This window comes from Ascaphus truei, chromosome 3 (assembly GCF_040206685.1).
Source record: "Ascaphus truei isolate aAscTru1 chromosome 3, aAscTru1.hap1, whole genome shotgun sequence".
NCBI lineage: Eukaryota > Metazoa > Chordata > Amphibia > Anura > Ascaphidae > Ascaphus > Ascaphus truei.
The window spans coordinates 394,720,436-394,738,630 of record NC_134485.1 but is presented as its reverse complement, the minus strand read 5'-3'; the positions used below and the strand labels follow the sequence as shown (position 1 = coordinate 394,738,630).

The 18,195-nt window shown below is 41.0% G+C and overlaps 1 protein-coding gene and 1 long non-coding RNA gene across 6 annotated transcripts in view; one reads left to right on the top strand and one right to left on the bottom strand.

Moving 5' to 3' along the window:
* Nucleotides 1-205: 205 nt before the first annotated feature.
* The window catches only part of CCDC82 (coiled-coil domain containing 82), a 33,117-nt gene continuing 15,127 nt past the window's right edge, over nt 206-18,195 (bottom strand). For all 3 annotated transcript variants that reach the window (XM_075592456.1, XM_075592458.1, XM_075592457.1), the window contains 4 exons: nt 7,346-7,470; nt 6,594-6,764; nt 3,223-3,408; nt 206-1,791 (listed from right to left, as the gene is read on the bottom strand). In XM_075592456.1, coding sequence (XP_075448571.1) covers nt 1,726-1,791; nt 3,223-3,408; nt 6,594-6,764; nt 7,346-7,470 — 548 coding nt within the window. In that variant the 3' untranslated portion in view covers nt 206-1,725. The remainder of the gene's footprint in view (nt 1,792-3,222; nt 3,409-6,593; nt 6,765-7,345; nt 7,471-18,195) is intronic.
* LOC142490322 (uncharacterized) overlaps nt 4,728-18,195 on the top strand; it is a 145,207-nt gene continuing 131,739 nt past the window's right edge. For 2 of the 3 annotated variants that reach the window (XR_012800033.1, XR_012800031.1), the window contains exons 1-2: nt 4,728-4,825; nt 5,140-5,333. This is a non-coding gene — a long non-coding RNA (uncharacterized LOC142490322). Of the gene's footprint in view, nt 4,826-5,139; nt 5,334-6,678; nt 6,913-18,195 lie in introns of those variants that run through there. The other variant, XR_012800032.1, reaches the window with a different exon arrangement.

Sequence of the window (18,195 nt, the reverse complement as noted above, 5' to 3'; positions counted from 1 at the left end):
AGGCACAGTCGTAAATCTACTATGAGCGAAACTCATTCATAACACACACACACACACACACACACACACACACACACACACACACACACACACACACACACACACACACACATTCTTCTCCAGAGACCACCCCCTCAGTCCATTTACATACCACAAAGGGAGTGACAGTCACAAGAAATCCTCAAAATAGGGGCACAGTCAGATGTACAAATATATAAAAATCAATATATTTTATTTAGAACAATCAAAGCACACAAAATATCAAATACATAATTATTTAGAAACAAACAAAAAAACAAACAATCAGCCCCCCATATAAAGAGACCATATTAACAGAAGTTGCAGAGTTTTCCCGCTGGGGCTTCAGCCTCCATCATGCCGCCCATGGCTGAAGCCCCAGCAGGAAAACTGCTTACCGTTTGCATCAAACCGGGAGAACAAAAACGTTCTGTTGTTGAGATCGGAGGACATTATTTTACGGTTCCCTTTTTGGATAGAAGGTCTATATACGCAGTGATCATGGGTAAATGATTTATAGTGACACTGAGAATATTCAGATAGGTCATTCTTTTTATGGTTTGTCTATATAGTGTCCGGGTACTTAATTGTTAAGTGGATCCTTCTGGTTTCACCTCATTAGTTTTAATTTCTGCTTATTACTGTAGTGGTTTATAGTGGGTTTTTTTCCCCTTGGGGGGGGGAGAGATTGGCCATTTTTGTGGTTTATTTTAAAAGGATTTTATATTCTATTCCATGGTATGGTGTGCTTGATTATTATTCTAAATAAAATGCATTGATATATTTGTACATCCGAGTGTACCTCTATTTGGAAGACTTCTGTCTTGTCGCTCCGTTTGGGGTTAGTCTTTTTTTTTTGTTTTCCATTTATATATCTCTACATCTTCCTGGGAGCATCGTCCATTCTTAATTCCTTTTCTTTTAAATAACAGAAAGTCACATTATTATTTTCCGTCATATTGTTTAAGTATTAGGCTACAGCATCATGTATTTTGTGTTACTTAACGTCTATGCATAATAAAAATGATAGAAATCTTACCCTGTTTTTGATTGAAATGTTCTTGCACATTTAATTGTGTACTTTCATTTAATAAACAAATTCTTGCTTAAAGGCTGCTACAAGTTTTAAACTCTGTCTCGCTACAAGTAATTATTTAGAAATACTATAAAGCAGCAAGGTTCACAGGTAGGAGAGAAAAACAAAAACTGCATTTCGTAACATTAACAATGATCATATACATACATATGCATATGCATATACATTTTGACCGATTTAAAATATTTAAACTGCTTACAAAATACAGTATACAGGCATACCCCGCTTTAAGTACACTCACTTTAAGTACACTCGCGAGTAAGTACATATCGCCCAATAGGCAAACGGCAGCTCACGCATGCGCCTGTCATCACGTCCTGAACAGCAATACTGGCTCCCTTCCTGTACCAAAGCTGTGCGCAAGCAGGGAGACTATAGAGCCTGTTACAAATGTGTTATTTACATCAGTTATGCACGTATATAATGATTGCAGTACAGTACATGCATCGATAAGTGGGAAAAGGTAGTGCTTCACTATAAGTACATTTTCGCTTTACATACATGCTCCGGTCCCATTGCGTACGTTAATGCGGGGTATGCCTGTATACCTCGAAATGAAATATACATACACATACACATTCATTATATACAGTATTCGCTGTGCAGATTACTCAGTCTATCTTTTCTTCTTGGAAGTAGTCTGCCTCATTCAAGTAGTTTTCAAGAAGGTCAAATTCCTGCCGGCAACAAAACATTTATGGTATTTATTGTACATTACAAAATTAAGTACTGTCAGAACAGGGGCTGTGAAATATACAGCTTTCTTCAACGAGGTGGAGTCTCACACTGTGCAGCACCAAATTGAACTATAGTAGTACCAGTGATATGTTTAATAGGTCAAACCTACGTGATTGATGCCTTTAAAAAAAAAAAAAAAAGAAGTATAGATCATTAAATATTAATAATTCATAATTAGTATGGGTTTTAACTGATTGAGAACACGAACAATAACTTTATGGTGGGTTTTACCGCCACTCATTTCTGCCTCATCATAATAATAAATATAATAATAATTGTACATGTTCTTTAATGGCTCTCAAACAGGCAGTGGACATCTAAATGGGATTACTGTCTTACTGGTGTGATGCAAACAAGGTTGACAGATCAAACGCAACCCCATTCATGCTAACTGAAAACAGAGGTTTTAGGGTTTCCAAAAAGGATTTTGCTAATAATTATACATACTTCTAGAATCTAGGCTATTAAACCCATCACTGCCATTCGTTCAGCCTTGTCCCAAAGATGACCAATGCCATTACTACTTCTCAGTGTTTACATTTCTTGAATAGTTTTGAAAGTGGAATAAGTGGTTTGATACTAGGTAATTAGGATAAATCCTAGAAGTATGTTAGCTATTCCTATAATTTAATTGCGCGCTAGTGCCAAGATTATTCACGCATAAATACAATCTATGCAAGCTTGCTTGTTATGCCAGAACATGTAATATAATTTGTATACTGTACTGTAATTAACGGAGGACCTTACGCCTAAAAGTTTGAGCCTTGGGAAAGAAGAAGTACTGTATTTGAACAAAGATCTCCAACTGTAAAGCCAAAGCTGTAATAACCAGGACACTCCTACAAAATGCCATAACCTCTGTAATGCATCAGTATTGGGACTGAGATCGAAACTGCAAAAGAAATAGGAAACCCAGTTTTCCTGATACTAGCCCTGTCTGGTCTCTTATGAACTCCATTTCTTTACCTCTCTACGATCATGGCACATCTACATGCTACAAAGGAGGCGTCATCCCTTCTTCACGCTCCTTTCTCCTCATATTACGTGGGATCCATCTCTCGCTACCTGATTCGAACCCTACGTATTTCTTCACATAAACAACTAAGGGGGAGTTTCTAATTGTTGTTTGGAAATTAAATAACTTTGGCACAATTTTTTAAAACCTAGTTTAAAATACTTTTAGTAAACACTTTAGGGCATCAAGCCTGGTGCCTTTGCTTTCAAAAGAGTGTGTGTCTCGAAGAACATGTATCAGTCCAAATAAAAAGGTATGTTTTCATGTACTGCACTATTGGGCAGTGAGACAGTGTTACAAGGAAAGAAAACACAAAATCAGATCTACTTCATTATTTACACTTTTATAACTCTACCTTTTTAATCCAGCCCTTTTCTTCCATCATAGAGAAACATCTTTCCACTATTTCTTTTGCAGACTTATCCTGAATTTCATCAATGCCTGGGATAGCTTTACAGTGCTGGTAAAGGTGGTATTTAAAGTGCTTAAGCTGGTGGTAAACCCTTGTACGATTAGCACACGTTTTACCAACAAGCAACACCTAATTTAGGAGACAGAAGCATTACGTTGGTATGCTTACACATCAGAAGATCCAAATGCATTTTAATTTGAAAGATTTCTCACCTATTTTCTTCTAAACCTCATGCAGCGGAGTTGTATAGGTTTTTATGGGACTTTCATAGGTGTTTAATACAGTTGAATTGCACATATTATGGCCAATATGTAATAAATGCACCTTTTACATTAAAGGAGCTATGCACCAAATGTCTGATACTGATGCAATGCACGTTTCCTTATATTACTTTATGCCATATGTATGGAAATTGTTAATTTTGCTCCTTACATTTGGTGCCAATAAAAGCTTTACTTTTAAAACCGCCTCACACCTGTTCGATTAAATTGTTGGAAATAAAATAAAAAACAGGGACGACAGTAGGCATAAACGTTAACACATCCCATGATATTGCACCAAGTAACTACTTGCTCACTTACTCTTCATACAAACCTCCTGTCTCAATATACACTGACGCAAACATTATTATATAACAGACATGCATATAAATTTTAAAAGGAAAGGGTACATTTCCCCTTTTAAAGTGGCTTTTAAAGTGGCTTTTTTTTTTTTTTTTTTAACAGGTTTGAAGCAGGGGATCTCACGAGCTGAACCCCATCGATTTCAACTCTGGGGACCTGCTCTTCTCCTCCGAGATACATCCAACTGAAGTGGCTGCCAATAACAGCCCACTGCTGGGTTCACAATATGGCAATTTAAAGGTCTGTGTGTCAATAGGAAGTCGTGACCTAATCCTTGGCGGCCTCCTATTGGAAGCGAGATACCACATAGAAGCTGGTGCTTTTGTGATATAGATACAGCTCAACCCGTTATAGCCTGATCCGCTATAACGCGGTTTGAGCGTGGACCCGAATATTTAAAAAAAATTGCCAACCTTTACACACACACACACCACACACACACCACACACACACCACACACACACCACACACACACCACACACACACCACACACACACCACACACACACCACACACGATCTACCACATTAAAGAAAGGCGTTTAAACCCTCCCCGCAGTATAAATAACTTTCATTCATTGTACTGGGGAGACAGCACCTTCCGCACCATGTGTAACTCTAATCCACTATAGCTACACTGCTTTGCAATGCGTTCCAACTCTCTCCAACGCTCTAGTAGTTAACCTTAACCGTGCTGTCTTCTGGCCACCATGACCCTGCAACGCGTGGAATTCCCAGGTGCCATTTGTCGATTGGTCAGCTGTCTTCCTTTTTTTTTTGAAGTACTGTAGAATCCCACCCCTTAACAACCAAACCAACGTTCCAGTAACTAAGCAAACATTTCAGGGCAAGATGGCGGCCCCCAGGAAAGTGCCGAGAGATTCCCACCACTACATCGGCGACATGAAGAAGCAGCTTCGGCATGGTAATCAGAGGGGAGGCTGGGGAGCCTGACACTACACACCCGGGATTGTTGTAAACATCACATATTGCAGATTATATCATCACCCTGTTGTAAACATGGTTTTAACTCTGCAAGCCCCTCTGGTAACGAAAGGGTTTAAATAAACACTTTTGTTTTAGATGCAGCAGCCCTTCACTATTGTATTATATAGTATTATATTATAATTGTTGAGCTCCAGTGATATTTTTTTGGGGGGGGTATCTCAACCATAAATGTAAATTAAAGCTGCATTTCAAGCAATATCCTGCATGTGTGTTTTTTTTTTAATAAATCAGTTCTGTAGTGGACACTACCTCCTCTTTCCACGGCTCCAGTTCAACTGCCACACAGGCCTCACTCTGAGACCTGCAACTGTCACTAACGGAACACTGAGGAAATCCTGGTATGCAGGCCCTGGCCTTCCGGCGGCACCAACCGCAAGATGGCCGCCGCAACTTTCCCCAATCCACGGAACCAGCTTCCTATGGAGGTAAGGGAAGTGCCCTGCTAAACACACACACACACACACACACGTTCTGGATTTTCAGCATACCTTAGCCCGAACAATCAGCTTGGAAAGAAAGGACTGGTTCAGACCATATGTGTTCTAACTGTATGATAAAAAAAAAAAGCTGTGTGTGCTGTGCACGCGCATAGTAAGTGAAACTTCTTTGACTTGTCACAGAAATTGACTTATAACGCACGTGCTCGGCACAAATGTGTCAGTCAGTGTATGTGTCAGTCAGTGAGTATGTATGTGTGTCAGTCAGATAGTATGTATGTGTGTTTGTTTGTGTGTGTCAGTCAGTGTGTGTGTGTGTGTGTGTGCATGTGTGTCAGTCAATGTGTGCGAGTGTGTGAATGTCTCTCTGTGTCAGTCAGTGTGTGTGCGTGCGTGCCAGTCAGTGTGTGTGCGTGCCAGTCAGTGTGTGTGCGTGTGTCAGTCAGTGTGTGACGTCACATCCGTTTCATTTTCTGTCCCTACAATCCATTTTTGTCCCATTAGGAATGAGGTGCCACTAAAGAAGTTTCACTTCAAAAAGTAACAGGATTAGTTTATTCTGTAATAAACTTTTGTAATGTGGCCAAACCAGGCATTTCAGCAGCAGGGCGCAATGCTATTATGTAACAGAATGCAGCACAATCAGGGCGTCGGGTTCCCATAGCAAGAAGATGCTGCTGAGCGGTTGTATGCTGTGGTAGTTTGAGAAAGAGTTGTAGTTCGGAGAAACAAAACAAACAAAAAGGAGAGCACAGGAATAAATAAAAAATACGGGAGAGAATAGAGAGGGGGAGGAGATAGAAATACCAGTGTGAGAGGGGAACAACATACCGGGGTTCCAGAAGCTGAACGGAATCACTCAAAACACTTGGGAGTGGAAACTGCTGCTTCATGTCTGACTAACTGTTGTAGAAACCCATAGAGTTAATACTGTTGCGGCTGCGTTTATTCTAAAAGCTGTTTGCTTTTACAGCCGAACTTGGCCGCGCGCCAGCTGCATCTCCGTTCAGCGCTAATGGTGCCTGCGGCACCGAAAAAAAAAAAAAAAAAAAAAAACCTGCGTCTGGCGGCCGATTTAGACTAAAGGCAGCCGCCACTGTACTACACAACCTATTTTCACATTGACAAATACTATACTTGGAGTGTAGACACTCCGGGCAGGGATTACCTTTCTTATTGTACTATAATTCCCTGTACTGAAGTATAGCTATGGGTGCTATATAAACATATACATACTGTAATAGTTACCTGTTTATCATTTGACATAAAGTCATCATTTTCCAATGTTTTATTGTTGTACGACTGTCCTGATAAAATCACTTCAAACCTACAGATCCGATGCAATTCACAAGCTTGGCAGGACCGGTCTTGAGGCCCTTTCAGAATGATACTATGTTGGGGGTAGCATTCTACCCTCTCCTGAATGGAACATTAATACAAAAACAGTGACAGAACAATTTACCTGGGAAAAAACTATTTTCAATCATTTTAATTCATTTATAAAACAAGATACTAAAAAACATTACAATTTAATTCAACAATGTAAAATGGTCCAATTATGTCAGATCGCCATAACTCTTAAAATGAAGCTAGATCAATATTTATGGCTAGGATTACAAATTCACTATAGTATGCATATATAAGACTGATTGCCACAGGAATTGATCTGATATTCATTTCTATGGTAAATACTTTGCACACAAAAAAAATTACTGGAGAAAGAAAATGCAAGATGTACTGGGATATACGTACTGTACAATGTTTTCGTGTAGGCATCTACAATCCTTATAAAAGGGAATATTCCCTATCAGAATAATAGTAGATACTGTGCAATGGCAACAATACAGACCATTCCATGAAACAGTATTCTCAAGAAAGTAACTTCTACAAGACAAAGCCATAATGACTACATCAGATAAATAATAAATATATAATAATAATATATATATATATATATATATATATACACACACTCAGATTTCAAAAACAAAATATTTTACCCTATATCGTTGTCTCCAGCGACTTCTTGTTTTTAGGTTTTCAAGACGAGGCAGTATAACGCGTTCCTCCAAGTAAAAAAACGAATTTAACATCTCCTTTGCATACTTCTTCTTCCTTGTTCCTTCTAGTTTACCAAATAGATTGTAGAAATTAAGTTGCTGTCACATTACAGTATTAGTATCACAGGTGTAACTGAAGCAAAACAAGCAACTGTAGTTTGAAAAAAGAAAAAGAAAGAAAAGGTGTTCTGGCATATAAAAATTATAACAGGATAAGTGGATGCGGACGTTTTGCCGCTGCCGCCACCTTTTCCCTGCTGGCTGTTGCGGCACCAAGGTAGGTAATTAGCGTTAGGGTAAAGGGTTTTTAGGCTAAGGGATAAGGTTAGGGGCTTATTTTGGTGGCGAAGTGGCCTGCATCGAGATGTCCTTGCAGTGAGGCGGGTAGCAGCAAAACGCTGGCGGTAACTTGATCACAGTGAAAGGGCTGCGACCAAACGTCCTAGACCAATCTAAAATGGCACCCTAATCAAGTAACCAAAAATACCCGAACAATGTCTTTCACTGCATGTTTGCCCGAATTGCAGGTAACTAGAATTTATTTCATCAAATATTTTCATTTTTTTTTTTAATGGAAAGAAGCAATCCCCCATACTTAGAGAGTCTTGTAGAGCTGAACTGTGCTAGCTTTATCTCAAGGGACCTTCAGGTCCTGAGATACTGTATTATTAACCTTTTTATGTGCAGGCGTTTCTGGTCCATTCTAGGAAAATCAATATGGCTGCCATCCAAGCTTCACCTCCCACCAGGGCCAAAAGAAAGCCACGGAAACATGACATTGCATCTTCCTATTTGCAGCTGTCACGATAAGGCAATGAAAATAATCATTGGTTTAATAATCTGGGATACCGAGGGTTAACAAACATTATTATTATATATATTATTATCAAACTAGCCTAAGGTATTTATTGGCCCATAAACAAGGAGATGTTTAGATGAAGGAGACCGGTGAAAGTACCCAGAGTACCAGATCTTAACCTGGGGTTATCAGACCACTAAAATTATGTAGACGAAATCACCCTTGCCGAGGGGGGGGGGGGGATGAATCAGCAGGCACAACTGCAGAAAAGAGTTGCAGAAGGCTGGACTGGGCTGTAAAAATACTTTATTTGAACATAGATTAAAAACCAAGAGGAGGGGAACAGACCCCTGCGCCTCCAACGCGTTTCACCCAGTGTGGGCTCTCTCAAAGAGTAGCGTTACTCGTGCGCAATCCCCTAAAATACCGGAAGTAAACCGGACGTGACGTCACTCAGCCAATGGGATGCAAGTACTCCCGAGATGGTATGACGGGAGACTGCACTCATGGCTAACGTGTGCTTGTGCGGGATACTCCGGTGTTAGTGGCATGCGCAAAGAAAACAATTGCAGTACAAAATAAAAACAAATGGTACACAATTACCAATAATGTTGAATATAGTTAATCTATGACCGCAAATCTTAGTTGGAGTGACAGATGTGCAGTAAAATATACAAAAGATGTACAGAGTCACTCACTTCCAAGACTGCGGTTAATGAAGATACTATATAGCAAAAAATGCAATGAAGTTTAAAAACAAGTAAAGTCAGGGGTGTGGGGATTTTCAATCAATTATTATCATAAATTCATTACTTTCACGTGTATAGTGTGCATAGTTCGAGAGTGTATTGTAATCATAGTTATAAATTGAAGTAATAGTAATGTATGACAATATTACCAATATAATGAAGCATACATAATAACACACATTTTGTTGATATACACAATGGCAACAATAAATTTCAATTTTTTTCAACATATAAAAATTAAATATTGATCCTTGTGTACTCCTAGTGGTGAAGGGGGAAGAAGAATGGGAAGGGGAGGGAGGGGTGGGGGGAGAGGGGAGGGAAAGAAATGCTCATTAATTCTCAAATTATGAATAAGAAATTCTTGACCATACGAAAATTGATGTTTTTACATATTACTGAAAAATGCATTTCATGTTACAGAGAAAAATATACAGAGATCACAAATACATGACATACCCATGGTGCTTGTATAAATGTAAACAAAATTATTATTGTAATTAGAAACCAAACTCCCAAGGTATCTTTTTAGTCCAAAATGTCCACACATAGTATATACCAATTTGACTATCAATAGTATAGAAAAGGAGTTTATACAACTGAATTTCTTATGTATAGCTAATATTTTTTAAGACAACATTTAATTAATGGGAGTTGATTTGTTGTGGCTGAGCTACATAGGTGAGCCATATACAGTATCATGTACAATGGTTCCCAGTGTAAAGAAAATATTTTATATTATATTAAAGAAAAAATGTTTTATCTCCCAGTCGACGTTGATTCCTCTTGGTGTCATGGTGTCCATTGTAAAAATCCAGAGCATTTCCTTTTGATTAAGGATGTTCTGGCGGTCACCACGTCTGACTGGGAGTGGAATATGTTCTATCGCACTGAATGTCAGAAGGTCTAACTTCCCTTTTGAACATTCCAAAAAATGTCTTGCCACTGGGAACCTTTGATCTTTATTTTTTATACTTCTGATATGTTCCATTATACGAAGTTTTAATGGACGTATTGTTCTCCCTATGTAGCTCATACTACAATCACATGTCAAGATGTGTATCACATAGTTTGTATTGCATGTGATGAAACTCCTCAGTCTGATTTTATCTTTATTTATTCTAGAATGCATCACTTTAACAGACTTAGCATAGGTGCAAACTTTACAAAAACCACATTTGAAGAAACCTGTCGGTGGAACAAAACCCCTAGTTTTTATCTGAGGGTTTGTGTATATACTGGGTGAAATATAGTTTGACAAGGTTTTTGCTTTTTTAAACACAAATAAATTTTGGTAATTCTTCAATATATGGTTTTAGTTTGGCGTCTAAAGTCAAGACGTTCCAATGTCTGGCTACTATGGAGCGGATGGAGTTGGCTTGTCGACTATGTTGTGTAACAAAGTATAATGGTGTTTGAGCTTTCCCACATTCCATTTTTTTTCGTTTTTTCAACAAGTCTGTACGCGGAGTATGATAAGCGCACTCAAAAGCCTTCTGTAAGTCCAATTTGCAGTATCCTCTATTGCGGAATCTAGTGGCCAGTTGTTGTGATTGATTTATGAATTGATCTGTATCTGAACAAATGCGTTTTAGCCTTAAGAACTGAGCTTTTGGTATGCCCTTGATTAATGGGCGAGGGTGACCACTATCCGCTTTCAAAAATGTGTTTCTAGAATTCAATTTCCTGAAAATGTCAGATTGGATACATTGATTTGAATCAATATATAACAGTAAATCTAAATATTCAATTTTTTGACGGTGATAAGAAAAAGTAAAATGTAGATTGTAATCATTTTTGTTTAAATGGTCCACAAACGCCGTCAGGGACCTTGTGTCACCTTCCCAAATCAAAAACAGGTCGTCAATAAATCTTCGATAGAAAAAAATATTATTACGGAAAGGGTTTGTGTGACTAAATATGTGCAAAAACTCCCAATATCCCATAAATAAATTTGCGTGTGATGGTGCAAATGAAGTGCCCATTGCTGTGCCACGTGTCTGTAAGTAATAAATGGTGTCAAACAAAAAATAAGTGTGTGAGTAGATAAAGAATGGATTCAATAATAAATGTGTTTTGTGCAGGTGATAAAGATGAGTGATTGAGAAAGTGTTGTACTGCTATAATACCTTGTGAGTGATCAATGATTGTGTAAAGAGATGTGACATCTAAAGTGACCCACAAATAATTAGGGGACCAAGTGAAGGGTGAAAGTGAATTAAGTAAGTCAGTGGAATCTTGAAGGTATGACGGGAGTCTGTGGACCAATGGCTGTAAAAAAATATCAAATGTATCTGGATAACCCATTTCCCAAAGATCTAATACTCGATATTATTGGTCGTCCAGGAGGGTCAACCAGAGATTTATGGATCTTTGGGAGATGGTGGAAAATAGGGATAACTGGGTTTTGGACGAACAGAAAGCTTCTCTCCCTCTCACTAAGTACCTGCAAAATGACACCGAAGTCTAGGATATTTTTTAACTGTGCAAGGAATACATCAGTAGGATCAGATTTTAGAGTTATGTATGAACTCCCATCTTGTAGTTGTCGTAAAGCTTCTATCTTATATTTGACATTATTCTGGATTACAATAGCACCCCCCTTATCGGCATTCTTTATGTCCAAGTTATTACTCATCAAACTTTGAATGCTCAGTCGATCTTGTTTGGTCATATTGTTGCCGAGATTGGGGGTGAAATTGTAACCCTTTGCCAGCAACAGTAAGTCTCTTTCAACTAATTTTTCAAAGGTAGCTATGTGTGGACCCTTTACATAAGATGATAGAAGTTAGAGCGGTTCTTTAATCCTGAATCTCTAGAATCTACCAGAAAGGAGGACGTATAAAAACTACCTCCTCCTCTGTGGTTTGCTCATTTAAGAGGCTATTCATGTCTTGGAGGGTGCATAGCTCACGGAATGAAGTTAAGTCATCTTGTTTTATGTTAATATCTGGGATAACTAAGTCCAAATCCTGTGAAATGACAGGGTTAGTGGTGATGGAAACATTGGTTAAATCATCATTCACAGTTACATTATCCTTATGAAAAAACTTTTTTAGTACCAATTTTCTAACAAAACATTGCAAATCAATAATGGTGTTAAACAATTTGAAGTTTTCAAAAGTAGCGAAATTTAGTCCCTTATTAAAGTAACAATAATTCATTCCCAGAGAGAGGGACCCCCGAGATGTTAATGACATTATCTTGTTGTTCTAAGTGTATTTTTTCCTCTTTGAGACTGCGCCCTTGTCTCTTTGAGCGCCTTGTCCTTGGTCGTTTTTTATTTGAGAAAAGAGTAAGGGTGCATGTCTTTGTTCTCTTTGTCTGTATTCTGAATCATGGTCACTACTGTATTCATATTGGTTTGAGATTTTGTTTGTAGAAAAAGACACTCCATGTGACCGATAATCGCTGTCGGAGGCGTCTGTGTACCATTGTGTACCATTTGTTTTTATTTTGTACTGCAATTGTTTTCTTTGCGCATGCCACTAACACCGGAGTATCCCGCACGAGCACACGCTAGCCATGAGTGCAGTCTCCCGTCATACCATCTCGGGAGTACTTGCATCCCATTGGCTGAGTGACGTCACGTCCGGTTTACTTCTGGTATTTTAGGGGATTGCGCACGAATAACGCTACTCTTTGAGAAAGCCCACACTGGGTTAAACGCGTTAGAGGCGCACGGGTCTTTTCCCCTGCTCTTGGTTTTTAATCTATGTTCAAATAAAGTATTTTTACAGCCCAGTCCAGCCTTCTGCAACTCTTTTCTGCACAGTTGTGCCCGCTGATTCACCTCCCCCCTCGGCAAGGGTGATTTCGTCTGTCTCTGCACACAGCAAGGAGCACACAGACCCGGATGGAAATTAGACTCATGTGAGTACTTTATGATGATTATTATTTGAAAGTGGGAGCTTCCCCAGGTTCACTGGATCATATAGTTGCTGGATTTATATAAGGGGTCTGGGTGGGTCTCAGGACTTCCCCCAGACAACCCTTTTTATCCTTGCCAGACCGTGTTCCAACTAGTGGTCAATTCACATAGCTCCACACAGCTTTCCATTACAATAAGTGATCCGGATGCAGTTATTTATTTATTTCCACAAGTGGGTCAAATGCTCTGCAGCACTAGTTATTTGAGGGACTCTACCTCAATATTCCTCTGTCACTAAAATTATGTGTATGTAACCCAGGTCCCCCTCTGGGCTCTCTTCACTTCCCCTCTCTTCCGCTGCGGTTGGGAGAATTGCAGGCGGTTGCAGTGGTGATCGGGCCGCCGGCGCTCCTAGGCGGGACGTCAGGAAGGGTGCCGCCTTTATGTGCGTGCATGCGCAGAAGGGTACCGTCAGCCTGGCGGCCATTAGAGCTCGCGCATGCGTAGAAGCACAGTAGCTGCAGCAGCTATTGCAGGAGAAGGGCTACGCGGGGAACTACAGCCCCCACAATGCATAGGGGCGAGAGACCACATGGCGCGCATCAGCCAATAGGGCTGCAGAGATTCCCTCCTCACAGAATGGATACATTTGGCGCGCTGTGAGCCACGTCGGTCAGAGCTGGGACTAGGAAGGGGTAGGTTATGTGTGCAGGTGTCTGTGGCACCTGCACTAGGCCAGATATCCCTTATTAGGCCCCAACGCCCCTCAACTTGTGGTTGCTGCAGGGACAGGCCCATAGATAGGGACGCTGCCCCTGTAGTATTAAAGTGAGTGACACAGCCAGGACACGGCTGCATCCTGGCATCAGGTGCTCTGGGACCAGACACCCATCTACTACAGAGACTATCAAAGGTGGTACAATCCCTGTGGGATCCACCCACCGTACAGGCAGCGGCTCCCTGGGTATTCCTTGGACCCTTTCATCACGGCATTGGCGCGCCCGGGTGTGGACACACCTGGCAGGTACCCAACTAAGTGCACAAACTCAACTTCACACATTAGTGGGCAGCGCTGTACCACATATTGGGTGGGGGGATTGACCTTGTGGACACCGGGTTGGTTGGGTGCCCAAGGACCCCTAGGTACTTTGGGGGACAGTGACTCCATTGAGAAGGGGCGGAGTATTGGAAGGTATGGCCGTGCGAGGCCTGGTGGGTAGGCTGTAACTATACTAGTTGCCTATAGTAAAAAACTGTTCTGCTTTACCAAGGGTGTACAGTATATTTATTGTGTCCTGTGACAGGGTCATTCTACACCATAGAATCCCGCACAGGTGGAGGCACTACCGAGCATAGTTCCAGGATACACACCAGGCTCCCAGCAGTGGAGGCTCAGGCCTCCTGTGAGCCACCAGGTATTGCACCCTACACACACCGTAGCTACACATCTCACAGGTGGTGGGGGAAAGTGCGCTACTTGTATATATTATGGAAGTCTGGTGACAGTACCCAGACCTACCAGAGGCCCTGGGGATCAGCCTCAAAAGGGACCTCACGTTCTTGAAATCTTCCCTGCGAGTAGCAGAGAAAGGCATCATGACGTCCATCTTTTTTTGTCCTGTCCTTATCCATTTACTAAATACATGAGATATGTGGCATAGGATATAGATCACAAGAAGGTGAAGTAGATACTTTAATCACGTGGGTTCCGCTAGTTAAGTTAAGACCAAAAACGACAAGTTGGTCTATGGTTATATCTCTGATATCTGTTTTCTCACACAAAAGTAGATGTTGTGTTAAAAGTGGTGCCTACATGTGTATTTTAATTATACCAATACAACAGTGAAAGTTGCACCCATCCAGATTTGACAGAAAGTTATGGAGTATTTTCTAAATTCCGGCATCTTTTAATTCAAAAGGAAAGCTATTTTCTTTCCCTTCAAGCCATAAAAAAAAGGGTCACTGAAGACTGATGAAGGGGGGTTAAGGACACACCAGAAGGTGGACCTATTCTAGGCAGAGGATTTTTACGATTTAAAAAAAAAAAAAAAAAAACTACTGTATGCATTTGGAATATGAATTGGGAATTCAACAGGAGGGGTGTCTGACATCAACAAGACAGAGAATTCTCAGATTCCAATCTCCACACCCTCTTGGAGTGAGCGGATATTGTTATGTAGCAACTTATGTTAGATTTTCTGCTCGTTTTGCACTGTAATATTTTTGTATTTTAAATCTAAAATGTAATAAATACTGTCTTTGAGCTCTGATTGAACAGTGTACATTTTGAAGAGGGACTACATTTTCTTACACTAGACGGTGTGTTAATTACATATTTTTCTTAGTAAACGGGGACTAAAGACCCTCTAGAGATAATACTTTTCTTTATCCTTGGTGTTGGCAGCATTTTAAGGTGTGATTTGTGATGAATTGAGGGGAGATATAATCCATTTGAGGGACTCTGTAGGGGAGAAAAGTGGGTCATCTAGATAGCGGTGTGTATTAACCCTTCTGACATATTAAAGTCACGTGCTCACAGGTGTGCCGCTCGTGACAGCAACCATCTGATTTTATTTGACCTTTTTATGTGTCTGTAAAATTAAATCTCTCAGGAACTGGGGAGTCCCGTGAGTGAGAAACAGCGGACACCCAGATTTCAACACTATAAATATTTAATTTCCAAATACCACAAATATGGAAACTTTGTGGAATAAAATATTAAAATACCTGACAATGTATTAACCCCTTGAGCACCGGAGGGCATCAGCCCCTCCAGCAAACGGCTGGCGTCTCGACTCAAAAACTTTCCTGCACTACAGATAACGTCCGGAGATCTGCCCTAGAAACAAGCACTTAAAGGGCATGACATAGCAACTACCTACCTCATGGGGCGCCAGGAGAGCCAGACACCATAATGTAGTGGCGACATCTTGGGGCACCGAAAGGGTTAATAAAAGGTTAGATTAATCCAGTAGAGAATCATATAAAGGAAGAGTTACACTAAGCATCGATGTGGGTATCACACAACGATCCGGCATTACCTGCCATTGAAGTCAATGACATTTAATGTTGTATCAGTTCTTACAAAACCCCAGGGAATGTTTCATAATCTGTTAAAAGATCTATCGATATCTAAATAGATAAATAATCGCTCTCGGGGGCAGCAATCGCCCTAATCAATCTGTATGCACAGAATGAGAAGCAAGCAAATTTCCTACAGACAGTATTGGAGTCTATTGAACCCAATTTCTTGTCCTCTATGATAGTTGGAGGGGATATGAACATGGTGTTAAATCCGGGAGAGGACAAATCGTCCAAACCAAGCCAATCACACATGGCCCAGATTAAAAAAAACAGGGAAAAAATTCAGATACTGCAAGAGATTTTCTGACGTTTGGAGAACCCAGCATCAGGACCAGAGATTACACGTTCTTCTCCGCACCTCATGAAACTTACTCACGTATAGACTATTTCCTAATTACCAAAAATGTTTTACAGGCCTTACTGTCCTCAGACCTATTACTTGGTCAGACCATGCTCCCATTACCCCGGCCCTCACTCTCCCGTTTATAAAATCCAACTCGTTTCACTGGAGGTTAAATGATTCGTTGTTGAACCATCCAGAAATAGAGAATGAAATTAAAAAAGCCCATAAGGCAGCAATTAGAGGCAACTTCATATCTATTGCCTCCCACAAAAAAAAAGGCTAAAATGAAACTCCATAAAGAATTGACGGATAAGATTGGGAAACAGGAACAACAGCATAAAGCCAATCCATCAAAAAAGGGCTACAAGGCTTTAATTGCTACTAGAGCAGAGCTGAGAAAATTGCAACTGGATGAGGTGGAAAAAGCCTTGAAATGGACCAACCAACGGTTCTATGATAAGGGTAACAAGGCTGACAATTTTTTAGCGAACAAGTTGAGGGGGTTGCAAACAAGATCCCATATAGCAGCAATTAAGAAGAGAAGTGGTATTATAACATATAAAGATAATGAAATAGCGCAATAATTTACCAGATTTTACACAAAATTGTATAATTTAAACTCCCAAAAAGAGAGACATCAAAACTCTCAAAATTGGAGGCAATCACGAAATATTTAGACGATTGCACTTTACCACTACTATCGGAGGAAGAGACCTCAGTATTGAATGCCAAAATAACAAAAAAAAACAAAAAACAAAAATAGAAGATGCGGTCAAAGCGTTAAAAATATCTAAGGCCTGGGACATAGTGGTTTGCCGAGTGCGGAGGCGCGCTGAGGCTCAGGGAAAGCGGTGCTTTCCCTGGCCTTACACAGCGCGCCGTCCGTAGGCGGGTCTGGGGGCGGGCCAGTGACGTCACGGAGCTGGTTCGATCTCATTGGGCGAACCGCTCACGTGACCGGCCCTGCGCTCCAGCAAGCAGGAAAATCTGAAGACTTGGTGAGACACACGCTTCCCCAAGCGTGCGGACGCGTGCGCGAGCCCCTGCTAAAGCTGCTCTCATTGCGGCTGCAGGGGCTCAGTGCAGAGCAGCAGCGCGCCTCAGCACGGGTCAGCGCATAAGCGCTGACCATGCCCGAGGCCTAAGGCTTATGCGCTGACCCGTGCTGAGGCACGCTACTGCTCAGCACTGAGCCCCTGCAGCCGCAATGAGAGCGGCTTTAGCAGGGGCTCGCGCACGCGTCCGCACGCTTGGGGAAGCGTGTGTCTCATCGAGTCTTCAGATTTTCCTGCTTGCCAGAGCGCAGGGCCGGTCACGTGAGCGGCTCGCCCAATGAGGGCGAACTAGCTCAGTTACGTCACTGGCCCGCCCCCGACATGCCCACGGACGGCGCTTTGTGTAAGGCCAGGGAAAGCACTGCTTTCCCTGAGCCTCAGTGCGCCTCCGCACTCGGCAAACCACTATGTCCCAGGCCTTAGGCTCCAGGCCCGGATGGGTTCATCAGTGTCTATAAGAAATTTCTTCCAATTCTCTCCCCCTATCTATTGGAAATGTTTAACTCTTTCATGGACGGCACTCCGATTCCAACGTCTATGACTACAGCAAATTTAGCCATCATCCACAAAGAGGGAAGAGACCCCATGCAATGTGGTAGTTATCGACCAATTTCTCTAGTAAACAATGATTTGAAATTATATAGTAAAATTATTGCAGACAGATTGAACCCCACACTGCCCAGGTTGATACATAAAGATCAAGTGGGGTTTGTCTCTGGCCGACAGGCCCCAGACAACACCCGGAAAATAATTGATATAATAGACCATATTCAACTTACTGGTGCTAAGGCTGTTCTACTGAGCCTAGACGCAGAGAAGGCGTTTGACAGAATTGATTGGCGGTTCCTAGATAAAACACTTCAAAAATTTGGATTTAAGGACTCCTTTT